At 55.6% G+C, this 17,521-nt stretch overlaps 1 protein-coding gene across 1 annotated transcript in view; it reads left to right on the forward strand.

Moving 5' to 3' along the window:
- Positions 1 to 1,470: 1,470 nt before the first annotated feature.
- The window catches only part of WDR1 (WD repeat domain 1), a 38,312-nt gene continuing 22,261 nt past the window's right edge, over positions 1,471 to 17,521 (forward strand). The window contains exons 1-5 of the mRNA XM_027103358.1: positions 1,471 to 1,666; positions 2,133 to 2,254; positions 12,308 to 12,398; positions 15,677 to 15,824; positions 17,028 to 17,208. Of these exons, the coding sequence (XP_026959159.1) occupies positions 1,651 to 1,666; positions 2,133 to 2,254; positions 12,308 to 12,398; positions 15,677 to 15,824; positions 17,028 to 17,208 (558 nt within the window). The 5' untranslated portion in view covers positions 1,471 to 1,650. The remainder of the gene's footprint in view (positions 1,667 to 2,132; positions 2,255 to 12,307; positions 12,399 to 15,676; positions 15,825 to 17,027; positions 17,209 to 17,521) is intronic.

A 17,521-nucleotide genomic window follows, 5' to 3' on the forward strand; every position in this document is an offset into this window, starting at 1 on the left:
GGCTGGAAGGTTGCAGTTCAAAATAAGGTGGTCAGGGTAGGGGACTTTCACTGAAAAAAATGACGCGAGCAGAGCATTTAAGTACTTTTCAGAGTAATTCCAGGTAGCGAACAGAGGTGGGGGGGACCCCGCAGGTGCAAGAGCAAGCTTGGGGCACTCCTGGGGTACCAAGGAAGCTGGGGTGCTGCAGAAAGCAAGAAAGGGGGAGCAGAGCTGAAGGCAAAGGAGAGTACGATGGAGTCTCATGGAACGCACCACACAGGGCCCAGCAGGCCATGTTAATCCCTTAGGCTTGAATTTTGAGATTCCAAGCACCTACAAGTTTTAAGCTGAGGAACAGATTTCATCCTCAATTTTGAAACCAACAGGCTGCAGTCGGGAGAGCAGACTAAGGTGAAGGTCGGGGAGCAAAAGCCAAGAGACCAGATAGGAAATAGCTGAGTTAACACAGGTAAGACTTCAGGGCTCTGCAGGCCTATTAAGTGCAGGACGCAAAAAATGAACCTGGATGCAGTTTGAAAATAGAGCGAACAGGATTTCCCAGTGGATTAGATAAAGTCAAGGATCACCCCGAGGTTTTCTAGTTTGGGCTTCAGGCCCTTTAGCATATTCTCACACTTACCCTCCTCCCCCCCAATTCCGATGGAAAGACAGCCCCCAGCCCCTGCTGAAAGGTGAGGTTCGAAGTATTAATAACACCTCAGAACCCTTGCTTCTCCCCTCGCAACGAGCCGCTGCCTCGATCTTACAAGTGGAAGCTCCCTTTCCCTTCTGCTTTCTTCATTGGAAAATGAGCTCTAGTTTTTTCTTCGAACGTACATCCCCTTTGCTCTATGGCTTCCTAGCTTTCTAAAAGGAAGTATTGAGAGAGCCCGGCCCTGCAAGGTACATCCCTAAAGTTCCTCCTGCCAGCTGCTTTTTTCGAGGATGGGCGACTCCCAGTTAGTCTCGCTTTAAAAAGAAAGCAAGAAAAAGCACTCTCCTATGTTTACAAATCCCAAGCTGGCGCCTCACAGCTTCTGCAAACAGCAGGCGCCCACCCGGCCGGAAGGCTGGCGGCTCGGGAACGCCCGCTACGCAAACACAGGCAGGAAAAAGGCTTCCCCGGAGCGCTCCGCTGCTCTCAGCGCCCGCAAAACTTCAGCAAGAAGCAACCTCGAGTACCCCAACCTTCCGCCCACCCTTCCCCAGCGACCCCCACCCTCACAAACCTCGCCCACCAGTTCCCAAGAGCATTCTGACGCCCAGTGCGGCTGGCCCCGCCCTTTCACAGGGCCTCGAGTGACGTCACTTCCGGGAGGCGGGTTGCCCTGGGCGGGGCCCGCGCGGGGGGAGGGGCGCGGCCAGGTCCGCGCAGGCTCGCCGGGGCCGCAGCCTCCGAGCTGAGCGCTTGACTATATATGGTCAAAGCTGGGGGCGAGCCGCGCGCGGGGCCGCGCTTCCGGGTTCGGCGCGTCCTCAGCGGCAGCGCGCAGGGCAGGGCGCGAGCCGGCCTCGGAGACCCGGCCTCGGACCGCCCCCTCCGCGCACCGCACGCCCGGCGCCGCCTTTCGGCCCCTGTCCCCGGTTCGGCCTCGGCCCCGTCTGATTCTCGGCGCGCGCGGCCCCGGAGGCTCTCGGCGAGCGCTGCGCGGTAACAAGTGGGCAAGGATGCCGTACGAGATCAGTAAGTGCCGCGGCCCGGTGCCCCCGGGATGGGCTCCGGCCCTGCCTGGACCCCTCGGCCATCGGCGGGGCGCGAGGAGCGGGCGGCTTGGAGGGGTCCCCGGGGCGCGGGGGAGGGGTGCGGGCGCAAGCCGGTGAGCGACCCGCCACGCTCAGGGGCACCGCGCGGCGATCCCCGACCAGGGGGACGCCCCAAAGTTGGCGATGCGGTCGGAGCCCCGCGGAGCCCCCGCATCCCTGAAGGGCCTGGTGGAGAGCGCGGACCAGGAAGTCGCGCCGTCCCCTGCGCTCCTTCAAAGTGGCGACCGCCCCTCCGGGTAGAGGCAACAGGTGACCGGCTGAGACCGGCCCAGGGCCCCTCTCCTTTTCCCCCTCCCCTCCCCTCCCCTGCTCTCTGTCCTCAGCTCGGCGGGGGGCCGAGGCAGGGGCTGCCCCTCATGTGCCCTAATGCGTTTGTGTCTCTGCAGAGAAGGTGTTCGCCAGCCTCCCCCAGGTGGAGAGGGGTGTCTCCAAAATCATCGGCGGCGACCCCAGGGGCAACAATTTTCTTTACACCAATGGAAAGTGCGTCATCCTAAGGAACATCGACGTGAGTACCTGTCCGCTTCCCCCTACCAGGCGCTAGTTTCTTCCCTGAGCGCAGCTCCTGGGTGAATTCTTCCCCTTCCACCACCTCACCGGCTGCTCAGCGGCCTGGGGAGAGGACGCCACGCCCCCTCGGCCTTGGGAAGACACCTAGGAAGCCCAGGAAGACACCTTCAAATTTATACAGGCCCAATTCTCTTTCTTCGTGGGGAAGCTGAGGCTCAGATTAGTTCAGTTCAAGAGAAGAAGGGCTCTGGGTTCGAGGGATGGGACCTTGACCTTGGGGTGGTTGGTGACTTGGCCTCGCTGAGTCCCAGTTTTCGCATCTGTAAAATGGAGGTGATGAGATGAGGCTCCCCTCCACTTCCCCCGTCTGCCTGGGCCCCCTGAGTGAGATGCTACATCCCTCCAGCCCAGCATGCCTGGCAGACACCCAGCACTGGTTAAATGGCGCTCGTGTGTAATCATTTCACATCCAGGGTCCCCCCAGTGTGGCAGAGCCCGGACTCACAGCCAGGCCTCTGCATTTCAGCCTGATCTTCCATCTACAAATCTGAGCCCCAATGCAAAATCAGGAACCAGTGTTTTCCCATGAATCATCTGCATGGGCATCCTGTACCCAGGCTGAGAATTTTTCTAGAGCCCACTCCTTGGGAAATCCTGGAAATTTTCCGTTACTGCTCTGTAATCATTGAAATGACCCAGTCTGCCGGTCAGTCAGTCTCCCGGCTGCTAGGACGGCACGCAGAAATCTTTCTTCTGCCGGCCTCAGCTGAGTGGTGGGGTGGGGTATGGAAGCCAGAGGTACCAACATGACCATTTGGGGGTGTATGGGGGGGTTTCTCTTGAGCTTGGGGTGGGGCCTTGTGCACAGTTTGTAGGTGGGTGATTTTGATTGGCGATGCCCCCAAGGGATGTCAACTTAAATTTGCATGTGTTGTGCATGATTACCCTTGGGGGGTTGGAACTGTCGCTTTTGAGATGCCTGTGTTCTCAGGAACCTCAGGGCTGGCTGAGGGAATGAAGGGGCTCTGTGGGCCTTGGTTTCCTTGTCTGTGAGAGGAGAGGCCCCTGTGTGGAATGAGGTACTTCTGGCTCTGCCCCCATCTCTCTGGTCAAGCCAAGCAGTCTGCTGGGAGACAGAGCTCCATTTGGCAGTTCTCCCTTGCCCAGGATGGCTGAGCACCTCGCAGAAGAGGGGTGGGTGGGTGTGAATGTGCCTTGAAGGTGCTAACAGCTCCTCTTCTAGATACGGATTCCTAGAAAGTGTATCCCGCCTTGCTCAGAACTGGGGGAAACATCACCAAGGACTTAGATCATAAAGATCTGGAGGTCTCCAGAGAGGTCCTGAGATATTGAGAAAATAAAAGTTGAGATGGCCTTTAGTAGATAGATACTCACTTGTAGTTTGTCAAATAAAATGGGCGAAAGCATTCTCAGGGATACAGTGCAGTGGAATGAATGCTTGGGTTTGTCCCTAACAAGTCACATACACATCGTGGCAGGCTACACTCACTTCCAGATGGGAGACCTCACGTGAAGACCTACTGTGTGTCTGGTACCATGAAAGGTTCTTAACCTTCAGCATCTCCTTTATACCCTGCCCCGCCTGCAGTAGACCCATTGCTCAGAACTGGGGTCAGGCTCCGCAAGGTGAAGGTAGCCAGTAACGGGAGCTGCTTCCAGCGGAGAAGCTGTTTACAGCCACAGACAAGCACCCTCTTTGCAGGAGGCATTCCCTGACTTGTGGAACCCATTCTGCTTGTTCTTCTGAGCTTTCTATTCTTATCAGTACTCCAGAGTTTACCATTCTCTTTTGAGGGCGCATCTGCTTTCCTTTCCCATCTATTTGTAAGTTTCTACAGGGCCACCACTGGGATGCCGATGTGTTCCTTCCTCTCTGTTCTGGACATACATCAGGCATTTAGGCTTTTGTTCAATGGGGGTGGGCCACTGGTACTTGAGTAAAGGTGGGTACATTTTTAATTAGGGCAGAGTACCCCTGGGAAAAAGACATGAATCTAATGAACATTCCGGAAATAGGAAGGAAGGTGATCTGGTTGGAATACAGGCTCAGAGTAGAGAAGAGACATGAAAGGGAGGAGGGGACCAGATCGTGGAATGTCCAACAGATGTCTGATTGGCAGCTCATACTTAATGTGCCCAAACCATATTTGGGTTTCCCATGTGTCTGTCCCCAGAACAGCGATGCCACTCCCCAGCTGGTCAGGCCCCAACCTTGGACTTCTCTTTAGTTCCCCCTTCAATGCCGTATTTAGTTCTTCAGTGAATCCTATTGACTCTACATTCAAAGACTTAAGAATCTGACAGAACTACTCATCCAAGCTACCATGCTCTCTCGCCTGGATTGCAAAAACAAAAGGCCAAACTGGTCTTCCACCCTGGCCCTCCTCTAGTCTGCTCTCAGCACCACGGCTGGGCCAGTTATATTAAAATATGAGATCAAGTTGCTCCTTTGCTCTCCCTGACCCACCGAGGCTGATAGGGCCTTGCTGTCCAGCCTTGCACCTTGGATCTCACCTCACTGCTCACCTTCTCCTGCGGGCTCCAGGCACCCCGGCTTCTGTGCTCTCCCTGGAGCACGCTCCAGATGGGTCTCAGGACACGGGCATTGCTGTGCCCTTTGTCTAGATGTTCTTTCTTCAAATAGCTGCATGGCTCGCTCCCTGTCTTGCTTTATGTTTCTGTTTAGATGTTGCCATGTGGCAGGGGCCCCTCCTAAATAGCGCTCCCATCCTGGCCTTCTCTGCCCTTTGGTGCTAATGGTGCATTGGGAGCCAGCCAGCGAGCAGCCACCCTAACCTGCTGTGTCCTGGCCTAGCACAGTACCTGGCATGTAGTGGGTGCTCAGTAAGTCATTTATTGATTGAAAGGCCTTGAAAGCCAGGCTGTGTCGTGGAGATAATAGGCAGCCACTAAAGGTTTTACTGCATGGAAGTAAGAAAGGCTTAGCCTGGTTCAGGCTGCTGGACCTAAATTGTGTGGCATCTACCTTTATTAACACCAAGCAGGTATCAGACCCTTGCTGACCTTCCACTTGGAGCCACGGCTGTCATTCACTTTATTTCCTTAAAAGTTGTTTTGTGAACCCAGCATAATGGCACTTCTTAAGCTGGTAGAAAAGAGTGTTTCTTATCTATTTTCTTTCAACACATCCGATTGCCACACCTTGGAGAGGAAATTCTCCACAGTTAAAAGCATGCAGTGATGTGGCCGTTCAGAAGGGAGTATTCCAGAAGGAGGGAACCTGATACATTCTTAACTCTAGGCCTGCATCACCTAGATGTAGTCTGGGAAGTTTCCTCCCAGTGGCTATGAAGGAGCCTGTTCATATTCTGAACCGCCCAGGATCACTTCCCTGTAAAACAGCTTTGGCAAGTGAGCCTCCCGGCAGAGGCCCCTCCACTGCCAGAAGCAGCCAGCAGATTTGCTACAAGGGCAAGTTTGGGGCTTGCTTTTTAAAATACCCAGTCCCTAAATTCCAGAACTAATATATATATTTTATACACACACACACACACACACATATGTGTATACATACACATGTGTGTGTGTGTATATATATTTGGAAAAAATGATTTATATAAAGTTAAACTCCAGGGAGCGCAGTGTTTGTAGCAGTTTGACGTCGCTCTGCTTCCAGTCACAGGATCAGAGGACTCATCTTGAACAGTATAGACCAGGTTGGGAGGTGTTGAACTTGAGTGCTGAGTTTCACGCAGAATGATCTGCTGCCAGTCATGTGCAGAAGGGCCCCCTGTGCGTCCCCTTCAGGTGGGGGAGAAGGACTGACCTCGTCCCTTCTGTCCCATTGCACGTGCCTCCGAGTCCCTGCCGAGTGCCGCCGCCCCGCGGGGAGCGCAGACACAGAAGACCCGCCTGCGCGGAGCTCGCTGCCTCGGGTGGGAGTGAAACAGGCCCCCGGGTGACAGGAGGAAGTGGCGTGTTTGATTACCGCCTGGACAGAAAGCCAGCAGCAGGCAGCACACGTGTGGATCCAGGGCAAGGAGAGCACTGAAGAAACGGGCTCCGAGAAGGCCCCGGAGCCGCGTGGAGCCCGAGTGGTGGGGACGTGCCTCACTGGCTCCCAGGCCAGTGGCCCTCAGGTGCTTTGGATGTGACATCAGTGTCACCCCCTCCCCCGCCCATTGCCAGTCGTGGTGCGGCCCCCCACGTGTCAGCTGGCTCCGGGTGGGCACTTCCATTTCTCTCTCCTCCACCCTTCCCCCTCCACCTCCTTTACTTGAGCCCGAGTTAATCCTGTTACAAGTATTTATAAGCACCTGCTTTGTAGTGAAGCCCATGCCTAGTTCTGGAGACACCCCAGCAAAAGCCTGTCCTCACGGAGCTTGCAGTCTCCCAGGGAAACCGACACCCAGACGGGACTGATGCTCAGAGGAGGAGACGTGCCGTGAGGACTTCTGAGCAGCTGGGGGCCCAGGAAGGGACCAGTCAGTGGAGAAGGGGTGGCGAGAGGGCCCCACACAGGTTGTGGAGTTTTGTGGCTGGAGTACTGGGGTTGGGGGGAGCGAAAGGCAGGCAGGAGAGGGTGCGGGGCTCTGGTGCTGTGGGCCGGGCGGCTCTGAGACAGCCCGGCCCTGACCAGAGGCCACCAGAACCTTGAAAAGTTTCAGCAGATAAGCAGTGCGGTAGAGAACTGGTTCTGTATCTAACGGAGGCGGAAGGGAGGCCGGTTAGGAAGCTGCTCTAAGATTAAGGCATCATCAGCTGGTTCATCCGATCCTCGGTCTTGGTGTTGCCCACACACATTCCATCTTGCCGCAGCCACAGTGCCCAAGATTAAGTCAGTGGTTCTCAGTGAAGTGGTTTCACCCCCGCTTCCACCCTGCTAAGGGATGCTTGGCAATGTCTGAAGACATTTTTGTGCTACTGTTATCTAGTGGGTAGAGGCCAGGGTGTTGCCAAACATCCCACAATGCACAGGGCTGTCCTGCAGCCCAAAGTGTCAGCAGGGGTGATTGAAGAACCCCAGTAGGTAACATTCTAACACATCAGGTTAGCGCTTTAAAAGAAGTGTGTCCTGAGTGCTTTGGGAGCAAGAGGGAAGGACCAGCTGTGCCACAGAGCCACAGGGAAGGCTTCTGGAGAAAGGGCACTTTTGAGTTGGGTTTTGGAGGGTGAGTAAGAGTTCTCCAGGAAGGGCATTGAGACAGCAGAGATGGGGGGAGTCTAGACAGGGAGTACAAGTACATGGAGGTTGGAAGAAGTGGTGAATCAGACCTGGGCCCTGCCCTCTGTGGGAAGCTTTGTGGATATAAGAATGACATGTAGTCCAAGGAAGAAAGTACTAAGGGCAGTGGGGAGGGAGGTTAGGGAAGGTAGTGTGAGCTTTCTGGGCTGGGAGAGATATTTCCAGCTTGGAGCATCAGAGAAGGCTTCTTGGAGGAGGTAACCTTTGCTTGAGGTTAAAAGATAATTAGGAGAAGGTTATCTGGGACCGGGAAGTAGGGAAGATATTCCAGACTGAGGCAGATAAAGGGAAGAGTCACAGCTAGCGATCTGATAGAGGAGGGACGAGGGCGGAATGGGAAACGGACTTTGGACCGTAGGTCCAGACGTATGGCTGCGTTCCTCTGGGTGAGAGGGAGCCTTGAAGGTTGAGCAGGGCAGGCTGATCGCACTGTGTATGAAGTCACTGGTTCACTGCTGGACCCTGGGCCAGCCCAGAGGAGGTGCAGGTGCGGGGAGTTCTTTGGAGGAGTGAATGTACAATGCTTGGTGTGTTCTCACCACCCTCTGAGGCACTGTGATCAGGCTGAGCCTCTGGATTCGGACCTGCAGGTCGGGAAGCGCAGAGGTTTGTGGAGCTGCCTGGCAGCCGGGTCGCTCTGTAGTCATTCGAGTTGAGCCCTCGTCGCCAGTGAGCAGAGGGCCCTGCAAGTTGTGTTTGCTGCACAGGTCCCACCACCAGCGCCTGCTTTTAGGAACTGGCTGTGTTTAGAAAGCCAGTGCTCTGGAAACTTAATCCTCCTGAAGGTCGTGCTCACTTTGCCTGGTTTGGAGGAGGCCCAGGTCCTTCTCTGGAGGCCTCCGCAGTGCCGTGTCCCCAGCTTCCGTGGTTGGGCGGCCTTGCCGATCCGTGATATGTCCATTGGGTTCACAGGGGGCCAGGTGTGCCGTGGCAAGCTGCCATGCGCTGTGGCCGGAGCCACCCCTTAACCTTACCTGTAAAGTGCTGTGGTGACCTCTGACCTCAGCACCTGAGCCTCAGGACAAAGGAACGTGAGAGAGCCTTGAGGGGCTCTTTTACTGACTTCCCCCCTGTGTTGTGGAAAGGTGTGGGGGGAGATTGCTTAGCTTGCTGCTGGGCGGGGGCTCCACGCACAGGTGGGAGGTGGGCGTGGCCTCCTCCTCCAAGGCACCTGCACTGCTGGGCCCTGAACCAGCCCTCTGCAATGATGCGATCAGAGTTGGGACTTAGAGCCTGGCGGATCAATGGAAGGCAGAGGGGTCAGTTCGAACGACATTGTCAGGATATTGTCCCGGTCCCAGGAGGGGCAGGAAGAACTGGATGGAGTCTGGCTGGGGCAGAAAGACAAGGTGGGGTTGAGAGCTGTTGCAGAAGATGGGACAGGGCTGGGGCAGGCCTGCGGGGTTGGGGGGTCACAGGTGGGGGGCAGGGCAGGGACAGTCCCAGGGTAGAGGGTGAGGGGCAAGGCTGAGGTGAGCCTGGGGTCTCGGTGAGATGACAGGAGGTTTTCACGGGCTCTGCCTGCCTCTGCCCATATCTGCTAGGGACCCACGGGCCTCAAATGCCAGGGCTTCCTCCTGGTTTCTGCCTGAGGTCCCTTGTCCCCTGATGGGGGCAGGGCAGGAAGGAAGTCCCAGGGGAGGGGCACGCCAGCCTCGCACCCTCTGGCAGGGCAGAAAACCCAGCCCTGCTCTGAAGGTCTCCCCGCGGCTCCTGGAGTTGGCTTCCTTCCCTTCCTGTCTCATTCCCCGTTCCCGAGTGCTTCCCCAGATAAACTGCACACCCCAAATCCTGTTCTGCCTGGAGACCGTGGAGGGGGGAGGGGAAGAACTGCTGCCCACCCTGAGTGTCTGAGTCCTGACCCTGCTGGTCTGTGATGAGCCTGGCCTGCAGTGGACACGCTGGGCACAGGGAGGCATCATCTTTGGCTCAAGCAGCCGGCCTCCCTGTGTGCAGAGCAGCTGGGAGGGGTTGCTGCTGGTCGGATGTATTATGTTCTTTATGTTCAGCCTGGAGAACTTGCCCCCAGTTGTATTGGGAATACGGACGAGGTGCTGTCTCATCCAGCCCAGAGCCTGCTAGAAGGCCGAGCCTGCTGGGGATGACCCTGGGGTTTCACTCATCCTGACCTTTTAGGGGCAGAACTTCCTCCCAGAGCAGCTGCTTACTCATCTTCCACCAGCCACCCACTCACCCTCTAAGGGCAATGCCAGGCTGTACATCCAGCATGGGCATTGCCCTCGGGGGGATGGCTTTCCCATCCGTAGTGCCCACATGTGGGTGTGAGAGTCCTCGGTCAGCCTCGAAATGGACAACTGAACAAGAGCCCTTGTGGTGGCCTGGCCACAGACCGCTTTTGCCAGCTTCTCTGTGAGGGAAGTTGTCTCCGTTAGAATGTTCGGGTACAAAGGACTAACCTGGGCAGGGACAGGTTGGGTTAGACGGACGTTTAATGGATCCTGGGGGTCATCATTTTATTGAGGCGTAATTTAGGTACAATAAAATCCATCCGTTTTAAGTGCACAACTTGAGTTTTGACAAACTGATACTGTCCCATCACCACCGCCATGATCATGGTACAGAACGTTCCAGTTACTCCCAAAAGCGCCCTCTTGCCCCTTGCACTCTGTCGGCCTCTCCACCCTCCCCCCAGACCCTGGCAGCCCCGACCTGCTTTCTGTCACTGTGGGCTTACCTTTCCTAGACTTTGATCAGAAAGGAACCACGCAGTGTGTTCTCTTTTGCGTCCGGCTTTGTCACTTAGCGTAGGCTTTCGAGGCTCCTTCCTGTGGTTGAGGGTGTTTAGCTGTTTGTTGCTCTCTGTTGGCCGAGTCGTGTTCCGCTGGGTGAACATTGCGGTTTGCTTCTCCAGGCACCTGTGGGTGGATGTTTGGGTTGTTTCCACTTGGGGGCTGTCACGAACCTTCAACCACGTGTGTCTTGTGGACATGCGCTTTTCTCTTGGACAAATACCTAGGAGTGTGGTCGCTGCGTTTTTGTATAAGTGAATCTTCATAGATAACACGCTGGACTATTTTCTGGCTGTATCATTTTGCATTCCCACCAGCAATATATAAGCATTCCAGACTGTACCCCACCCATCCTTGCCAGTGTTGGTGACATCAGTCTTAATTTATTGACTCTAGTGAGTATGTCATGGTTTCTCACTGTAGTTCTGATTTGCATTTCCCAGAAGGCTAACGACATTGAGCGCTTTTTCATGTGCCTGTTTGCCATTCAGAATATCTTTGGATGCCTGATATATTTCTAATTTCATTAAACAAATGTTTATTCTGCAATGGATTAATTTATGAACCACATACATACTGTATCGTATGATGCTGAGTGTTAAGTCCTAGGGGAAAAAGGACTATGTAAACTTTTTTCCCCAAAAAAAACACTTATTGAGCATCTGTTATTTGCCAACTGCTGTGATGGCTAAAGAGAGAAATGCACATGAAGCAGGTCAAAGAAAAGTTGGAGGAGAGGGCAAGAAGGCCAGGGACTGGTATGTCATAACTGCCTTAGGGACGTGTGAACTGCTTTGCAAGCACAGGAGAGAGAAGCACAGGAGGCTTCGCGCAGATTTCCCCTCAGTTAGGCCTGATAAGTGGGTGTTAGCAGTCAGGGAGAGGCGTTGCTGGCGAGGGCACGGCGTTTACGGAGACAGGGGGCTTACAGGAAAGGCAGGAGTGTGGTTGCCGGGGCTAGATCTTAGGGGGCGCTTCTCCGGGCTTACTCTGGTGGGATGGGGGGCGGGATCCAGTGGCCGGGAGGCTGAGAAGAGTCCAGGCCTCTCACCTTGTCGAGGGGCATAAGGAGGGGGTGAGGGGGGAGACAACAGGGTGGTCGTAGAGGTGGGGTCAGTTGGCGGTCAGGTTAGGTGTGCCTGCAGCAGCCTCCCTGGGACCCGATGTGTCCACAGCCTGTGGGAAGCTGCCTCTTTTCCACGGGCACTTGGCTTGCGGAAAGCTGTCAATGGGTATCAGGGATTAGATGGCTCCGTCTTTCTTCCCTCCTGGGAGAAGGCTCGGCTGTGGAGACAGATGGAGAGCATCTCACAGCACATGCTCCAGGTTTGCTGAGAACCGTTGGTTGTGTGTGCAGGGGTGGAGGGAGTGCCGTGATCTACTTAGAGTAAATTCTACGTTGAAACCTTCCTGCTGAGTAGCAGAGATGCTCCTGGTCCCAGATGCTGGCCCTGTTCTTGCTGCAGAGTCCAGCCAGCCTTGGATTTGTGCCACAAAAGGCAGTTTCCCAAACAAGGGATTTGGACGAGGAGAGGCTCCTGGCTGCCTGCCCCCCTCTGTTGCCGCATCTCCAGGCCAGAGGCTCTGGTTCGGGTCAGACACTGCCTGGCAGCCTGTGATAGAGTTGGTTCTGAACAGGGGAGACCTGCTTTGGGGGAACTGGACTCAGAGAAGGCAGCAGCAGCCGGCAGCTCCCCAAAGTGGGAGAAAATGAGAGTCATAGGTTTTTTTCTAATTTTTTCTAAGTTTCTAATGAAACTTGTATTTCCTCTATATATTTCACAAGTACATATTTGCTTGTACTCTGGCAAGGAAGGAAAAGCAGACAAAGGCAAGAAAATCACCTTGAATTTTATAAAAGAGTTAACAACTACCTAGAATTCTATCACCCAGGCAGGTAAGTATACTTCTGGGATTTTTTTATGGAGGTTTTGACTTCAGTATTTGTGTGTGTGTGTGCGTGTGCATGTGTGTGTGTGTGTTATTTTCCCACCCAAATCCATTAATCCAGAGAGCGGAAAGCAGTTTGCCTGCTTCTTGGTTCCCTGTGTTCATTCTGGTCTCCTCCCTGCAGAACCCGGCCATTGCTGACATCTACACGGAGCACGCCCACCAGGTGGTGGTGGCCAAGTACGCGCCCAGCGGATTCTACATCGCCTCTGGAGGTACCTGTCTGTCCTCGCGCATTGCTCCTTGGTCCATGTGGTGTGCCGCCCCCCTCCCCCCAGTCCTGGGGCCAAGCTGGGCGCCTGGCTTGGGAGGGTGGGGGGTGGAGGAGGCAGGGAGGAAGAGGGAAGACCCTCCAGGATGGGGATGGCAGGTGGGGCGAACGTGATGAGTTTCAGTTGGGGCTGACAAGGAAAGGGTAAGCCAGCAAAAAGCCCCTTTCCAGAACTCTAGCTGTCCGTGTTCCAGCTGGTTCCAACTCGGAGGTCAGTGGAGATGCTCACGTGAGGTTGGCTGGAGGCCTCTGCGGGCAGCTGTACCGTGATGTATCGGAGCCCATTTTGTGGGTGTGTGTGTGTGTTTCTGACTTGCAGCTTTGTCTCATGTCACCTTTTGCTGTTCCGTTCCCTGTACCGAGCACACCGCCAGCCTCAGGCAAGCACTTGTTCCATTGGTGGTCAGGGCCTTGGCTCCATCCAGCCGGGCTGGGCAAGAGGAGGGACATAGCTCATCACATTGTAGGATGCTCTATTCACCCGATTCCTCGAGGCTGGTCTTTTACTATTTACAGATGAGAAAGGGAAGCACACAAGTTAGCGTGGCTTACCACGAGTCTCCCATTCGTTCATTCGTTCATTCATACACTCAGCAGATGTTGGCTGTCTTGTCTGTGTCCAGCCTGGTCTCAGGCCCCATGAAGAGCCAGGTGGATGAGCTGATGTGGGCCTCGTCAGCCTCCCTGGAGAGTGACAGAAATGAGCAAATTGCTGAAAGAACTAACAGCCGGTGGGGGAGGGCCGGGATCATACTCCCCGCTGACCTGTTGTCTACAGTGCCCTCACTCCCTGCATGGCAGGCAATGCAGACCTGTCCCGGAAGGGGCCGCCCCTTCCTAGCTGTGCAGCCTTCCTTAAATAACTTACCTTTGTGGGCCTTAATTTTCTCTTCTGTAAACTGGGACTGTTAGTTCCTACCAGATCGGTTTGGGAAGAACCCGGTGCAGCAATGCATGTACAATGCCTGGGGCAGCCCTGGCACTGGTGGGCACCACAGGGGACCGTGGTGTCTGTCACTGAATGCCCGGACGCACCAGGGTGACAGGCGTGCTGGCTGACATCTAATGCTGGCCGCCCGGGGTTGTGTGTGAAGGGTTCGGCCAGGAGCTGGCACAAAGTGGTCACTTAATGATTTTTACATTTAGACCTACTCTGACTCCATCTGTAAAACTTGCTCTAATTTATATGCTACGATTTACTCTAGCCCTGTGATTTCCCCGCCCCCCACCCCTGCCTGCCAGCAGAACTCCCCTTCGTTTAAAGCGCCGTGATTTGGGCCTGGTGCCACCTAAAACCGTGTCTTCTCAGGAGAGAAGTGTGCTTGGCACAGCTTCCCTGGCTGCTCTCTGAGCTGTGGCCCGGCTGCTGAGTCACTCACGAGCCCAGGCCTGCCCTCCGGTCCCCAGGCAGGTAGTTTAACCAGACAGGAACCACGGTCTTCAAATGCTGGTGCAGAGACCGTTGCAAAGGACAGTCCACAGAAGTAAAGGCTCCATCTGACGTTTTCCTCTCGTACAAGCGCCCTGACTTGGTGGGGGAAGTGAGGGAGGTTGGGCTGCAGGCAGGCGTGGGCGGTGTATTTTATGTTTCTAGTGAGCTGGCCCTTTGAATGGAACAAAGACTACAAAACATTTACTGCAGAGATTAGGGCTCTGGGCTAAACATAAAAATAGTGTGGTGTGTAGGGTTTGGAGATGAGGTGCTGGCTCCGGCCTCTGCCCCTTCCTTTTCTTTCCCCGTTGGCCCATTTGTTCAGCCAAGGGACTTACCTGGCTCGGGTCAGCCTTGGAGCTCGCCTCGGGCCGCGTGCCAGGCAGTCTGGCTGCACCTCATCCGGAGACCAGGGCTCCCGGGACCCCCTCGTGAGTGCTGTTCACAGGGAGGCTAGCGTCTCATCTGTGCCACGGCGGACGTGAGCCCCACGTGTTTGCCCACGGGGAGGGGTCTCCAGTGGCTTCTGCAGAGCCTTAGTTAATTCACTGACAGTTAGAACTAACTCTAACTCGTTACAAGTGTCTGCGGTGTCCTGGGGGCTAGTCTAAGGCTTTATACGTGTTGACTCATTTTATCGTCACAGCAGCCCTCTGGTGGCACGTTATCCCCCCTCTTGTGGATGCAGTTGTAGGTGGTGTTTTAGGCCTACAGAGCCGTGTGGGGCAAGGGCCATGTCTGCAGCCGACGCCCACCCTCGACTGGACCCGAACAGAAGTTGAAAGCTGTTCCCACTGGAACAGTCTGTAGACCTTGCGTTCAGTGCTAAAGTGGCCAGGGGTCCTGGATACAACTCGAGCTTACATGCTGGGGGGAATTGGCCCAGACCTACGCGGGGCTGAGGTCTTAGCCTCAAGAGTTAGTTTAAAATGCTCCACTTTTCCTCCTTATTTGGGATGTCAGTGCTCAGTTGGGAAGGGGATGTGTCGGGGTTGGTGCTGGGAACTTGGTGATGGGATGGTGAGAGAAGGGGGTGTTACTTTATCACCGATCTGCTGCAAATGCTGCAGTGAGAACAGGCCTGGCGTCAAGTTCTGCCTGTAGCGAGACTCCTTCCAGCAGCCACCTGCGTGTCTCACAAGAGGGTCTCACTCATGGCTCAGCCATGAGTGGTGGGATGGTGCCTTGCTCTACCGAGTAGGGGCTGCCGATTGCCCAAGGTGGGGAAGGAGCTGGGAGGGGAATGGGGCCTGCAGACCCAGGTGGGGCCCCCGTGCGGGGCCCAGCATGCCCCAGGCTGCCCAGCTGCACACACAGCAGTGCCCTCGTTTGTACTGGTGACTGCAGCCCCTGCACGGGAGATGCAGTGTCACTAGTACTGTCATGTTTTACAAATGAAGATCTTTAGTTCCTGAGTGTCCCGGGGCCCGTATGCCAGTTAGGGAACCCTCCAAGGAAAGGAATACAGTCATATCCCAAGCTGCTTCCTGGGCGGCGGGGAGGAGTGGGGGGTTGCCACCGTGCGTCCCTGGGCTTCCTGACACCCATGCGGGGCTTTAGACCCCTGTGATGCCTAGAGAAATGCAGAGACCCCCTGTTGGTCGTCATGGAGGCAGCAGGCTCTGATTGATGGTGGCTGGGTGTTGTTTATCTGATGAACACACACGCCTTCTCCCAGCTACGCCCGGCCAGCTCCAAAACCCTGGGTGGTGCTGGGTGGCCATGCCTTGTGCCCACGTGGCCCCGGCACAGTGGTGAACGTGGCTCTCGCCGCCCTGTTGTGTCCGCAGATGTATCTGGGAAACTGAGGGTCTGGGATACCACGCAGAAGGAGCACCTCTTGAAGTATGAGTATCAGCCTTTCGCTGGGAAGATCAAGGACATTGCTTGGACGGAAGACAGTAAGAGGATCGCAGTGGTCGGGGAAGGAAGGGAGAAGTGAGTCTGGCCTCGACCCCTCCTGCCTGTGTCCCTTGCTTTGCTTTCTTTCCCGCACGCCCCCGGTGGGAGGGGTGCGTTGACGTCGGTGCAGCTTGGACTGGTGTGTGCTGAGTCCTGTGGGTGCTGGGCTTCCTTCAGGGTGGACTTCGGCAACACACAAGGGAAAACCACACGTAACCACGGGAACCCCCAGGGTTTGTCTCCAGGCCCAGGCACCTTCTCTGATCTGATGTCCTTGGCCCTTCACCTCCCAGAACCCCAGCTGTCCTGCCCACGATCCAGGCAGCAGGAAGCAGGAAAGGGAGCAGGTGAAAGCGATGCAGCTCCTAAGAGTGTTATCGGGTCCCTCCCAGCAGCAACGCCACGACCACACCTGCTGAGAGTGAGGCCGGATGTGTTCCCTAGTTGGGCACACCCCATGGCCACCTTACTGAGGAGGGAGGAGGGGGCGACAGGACGCTGGGTGGGCGGCCCTGGGGGGCTGCTGCACTCACGGAGCCAGTGACCAGCAGGGTCAGTACTGCAACCCAGGTGTCTTATTCCGAGTGCAGTCAGGGTTCCCTCCCCGGCACCTCTGCCGCCCTCAATCACTTGAACTTGTCAGACACATATCTTTGTTTCCCTTTCCTGGAGGCTCCTCGTAATGTGTGTTCTGATAGGTGTTCATTCTTCCATAGCTTTTCTTCAGGTCATTCCTGTTGGTCACAAATGGTAACCCAAACAATACATTTTTGTTGACTGTAGACTGCTGGCTGACAGCAAGGCAGCATCTCCGTTCTAGCAGGGGATGGTAACCAATGTGTTTCCTGGTCCCCAGCCCAACCCCAACCGCCCCCATCCACTCCCCTGCCCCCCACCCCTTATTAAAACTGCTGTGAAACTGATGAAGCCTCGAGCTGTTCCCTGGCAGGTGCTTTTAAGGCACCTTCATGTGGGAGGCTCCTTGGGTCTGGGCCATAAGACACAGACGTGCAGTCCCTTCCCAGAGGCACTTGGGACTGCTTCTGCTTGTTCTCCTATCCTTCAGACAAATCCTGGGTGCTGTCAATGTTGGCTCTTTTGGGGAGCGTGTATGAAGCACAGTTGTGAGCAGGGCTGCCCTGCCAGCACCACTGCCCTCTGACTGCTGGGGACACAAGTGCCCGTGGTGACCTTCCCAGGACTGACTTTTCTCTCCTGTGACTCCCCTCCTGGGTAAAGGTTCGGAGCCGTCTTCCTGTGGGACAGCGGCTCTTCTGTGGGCGAGATCACGGGACACAACAAAGTCATCAACAGCGTGGACATCAAGCAGAGCCGGCCATACCGCCTGGTGACCGGCAGCGATGACAACTGCGCTGCATTCTTTGAGGGGCCACCATTCAAGTTCAAGTTCACAATTGGCGTGAGTGGGCTTCTCCGGAGGGTGGTTTTCTGGTGAACTTTATGGTTTGTATGTGAAGCCAGTGGAGTCTAGACCTGTCAGAAGCTGATGGCAGAAGGTCACGGGCGCCCAGCATTAATGCCAGGATGGGGCGGGGGTCGCCCTGGGATGATGGGTGTATTTCTGGGTGGGGGTAAGCACAACTCTGATGCTGTGAGACCAGGCGAGCATCCTGGCCCAGAGGTGCCTTGTTAGAAAGGGGAGCCCAGGCCCAGCGGCAGCCTGCCCTCTAGTTGCACCAGCTTGAGATCCACTGAGCCACCAGAGTGGCAGA

Source organism: Aethalodelphis obliquidens, unplaced genomic scaffold, assembly GCF_003676395.1.
Source record: "Aethalodelphis obliquidens isolate GAN/ISIS:26980383/991018 unplaced genomic scaffold, ASM367639v1 scaffold6, whole genome shotgun sequence".
NCBI classification, from domain to species: domain Eukaryota; kingdom Metazoa; phylum Chordata; class Mammalia; order Artiodactyla; family Delphinidae; genus Aethalodelphis; species Aethalodelphis obliquidens.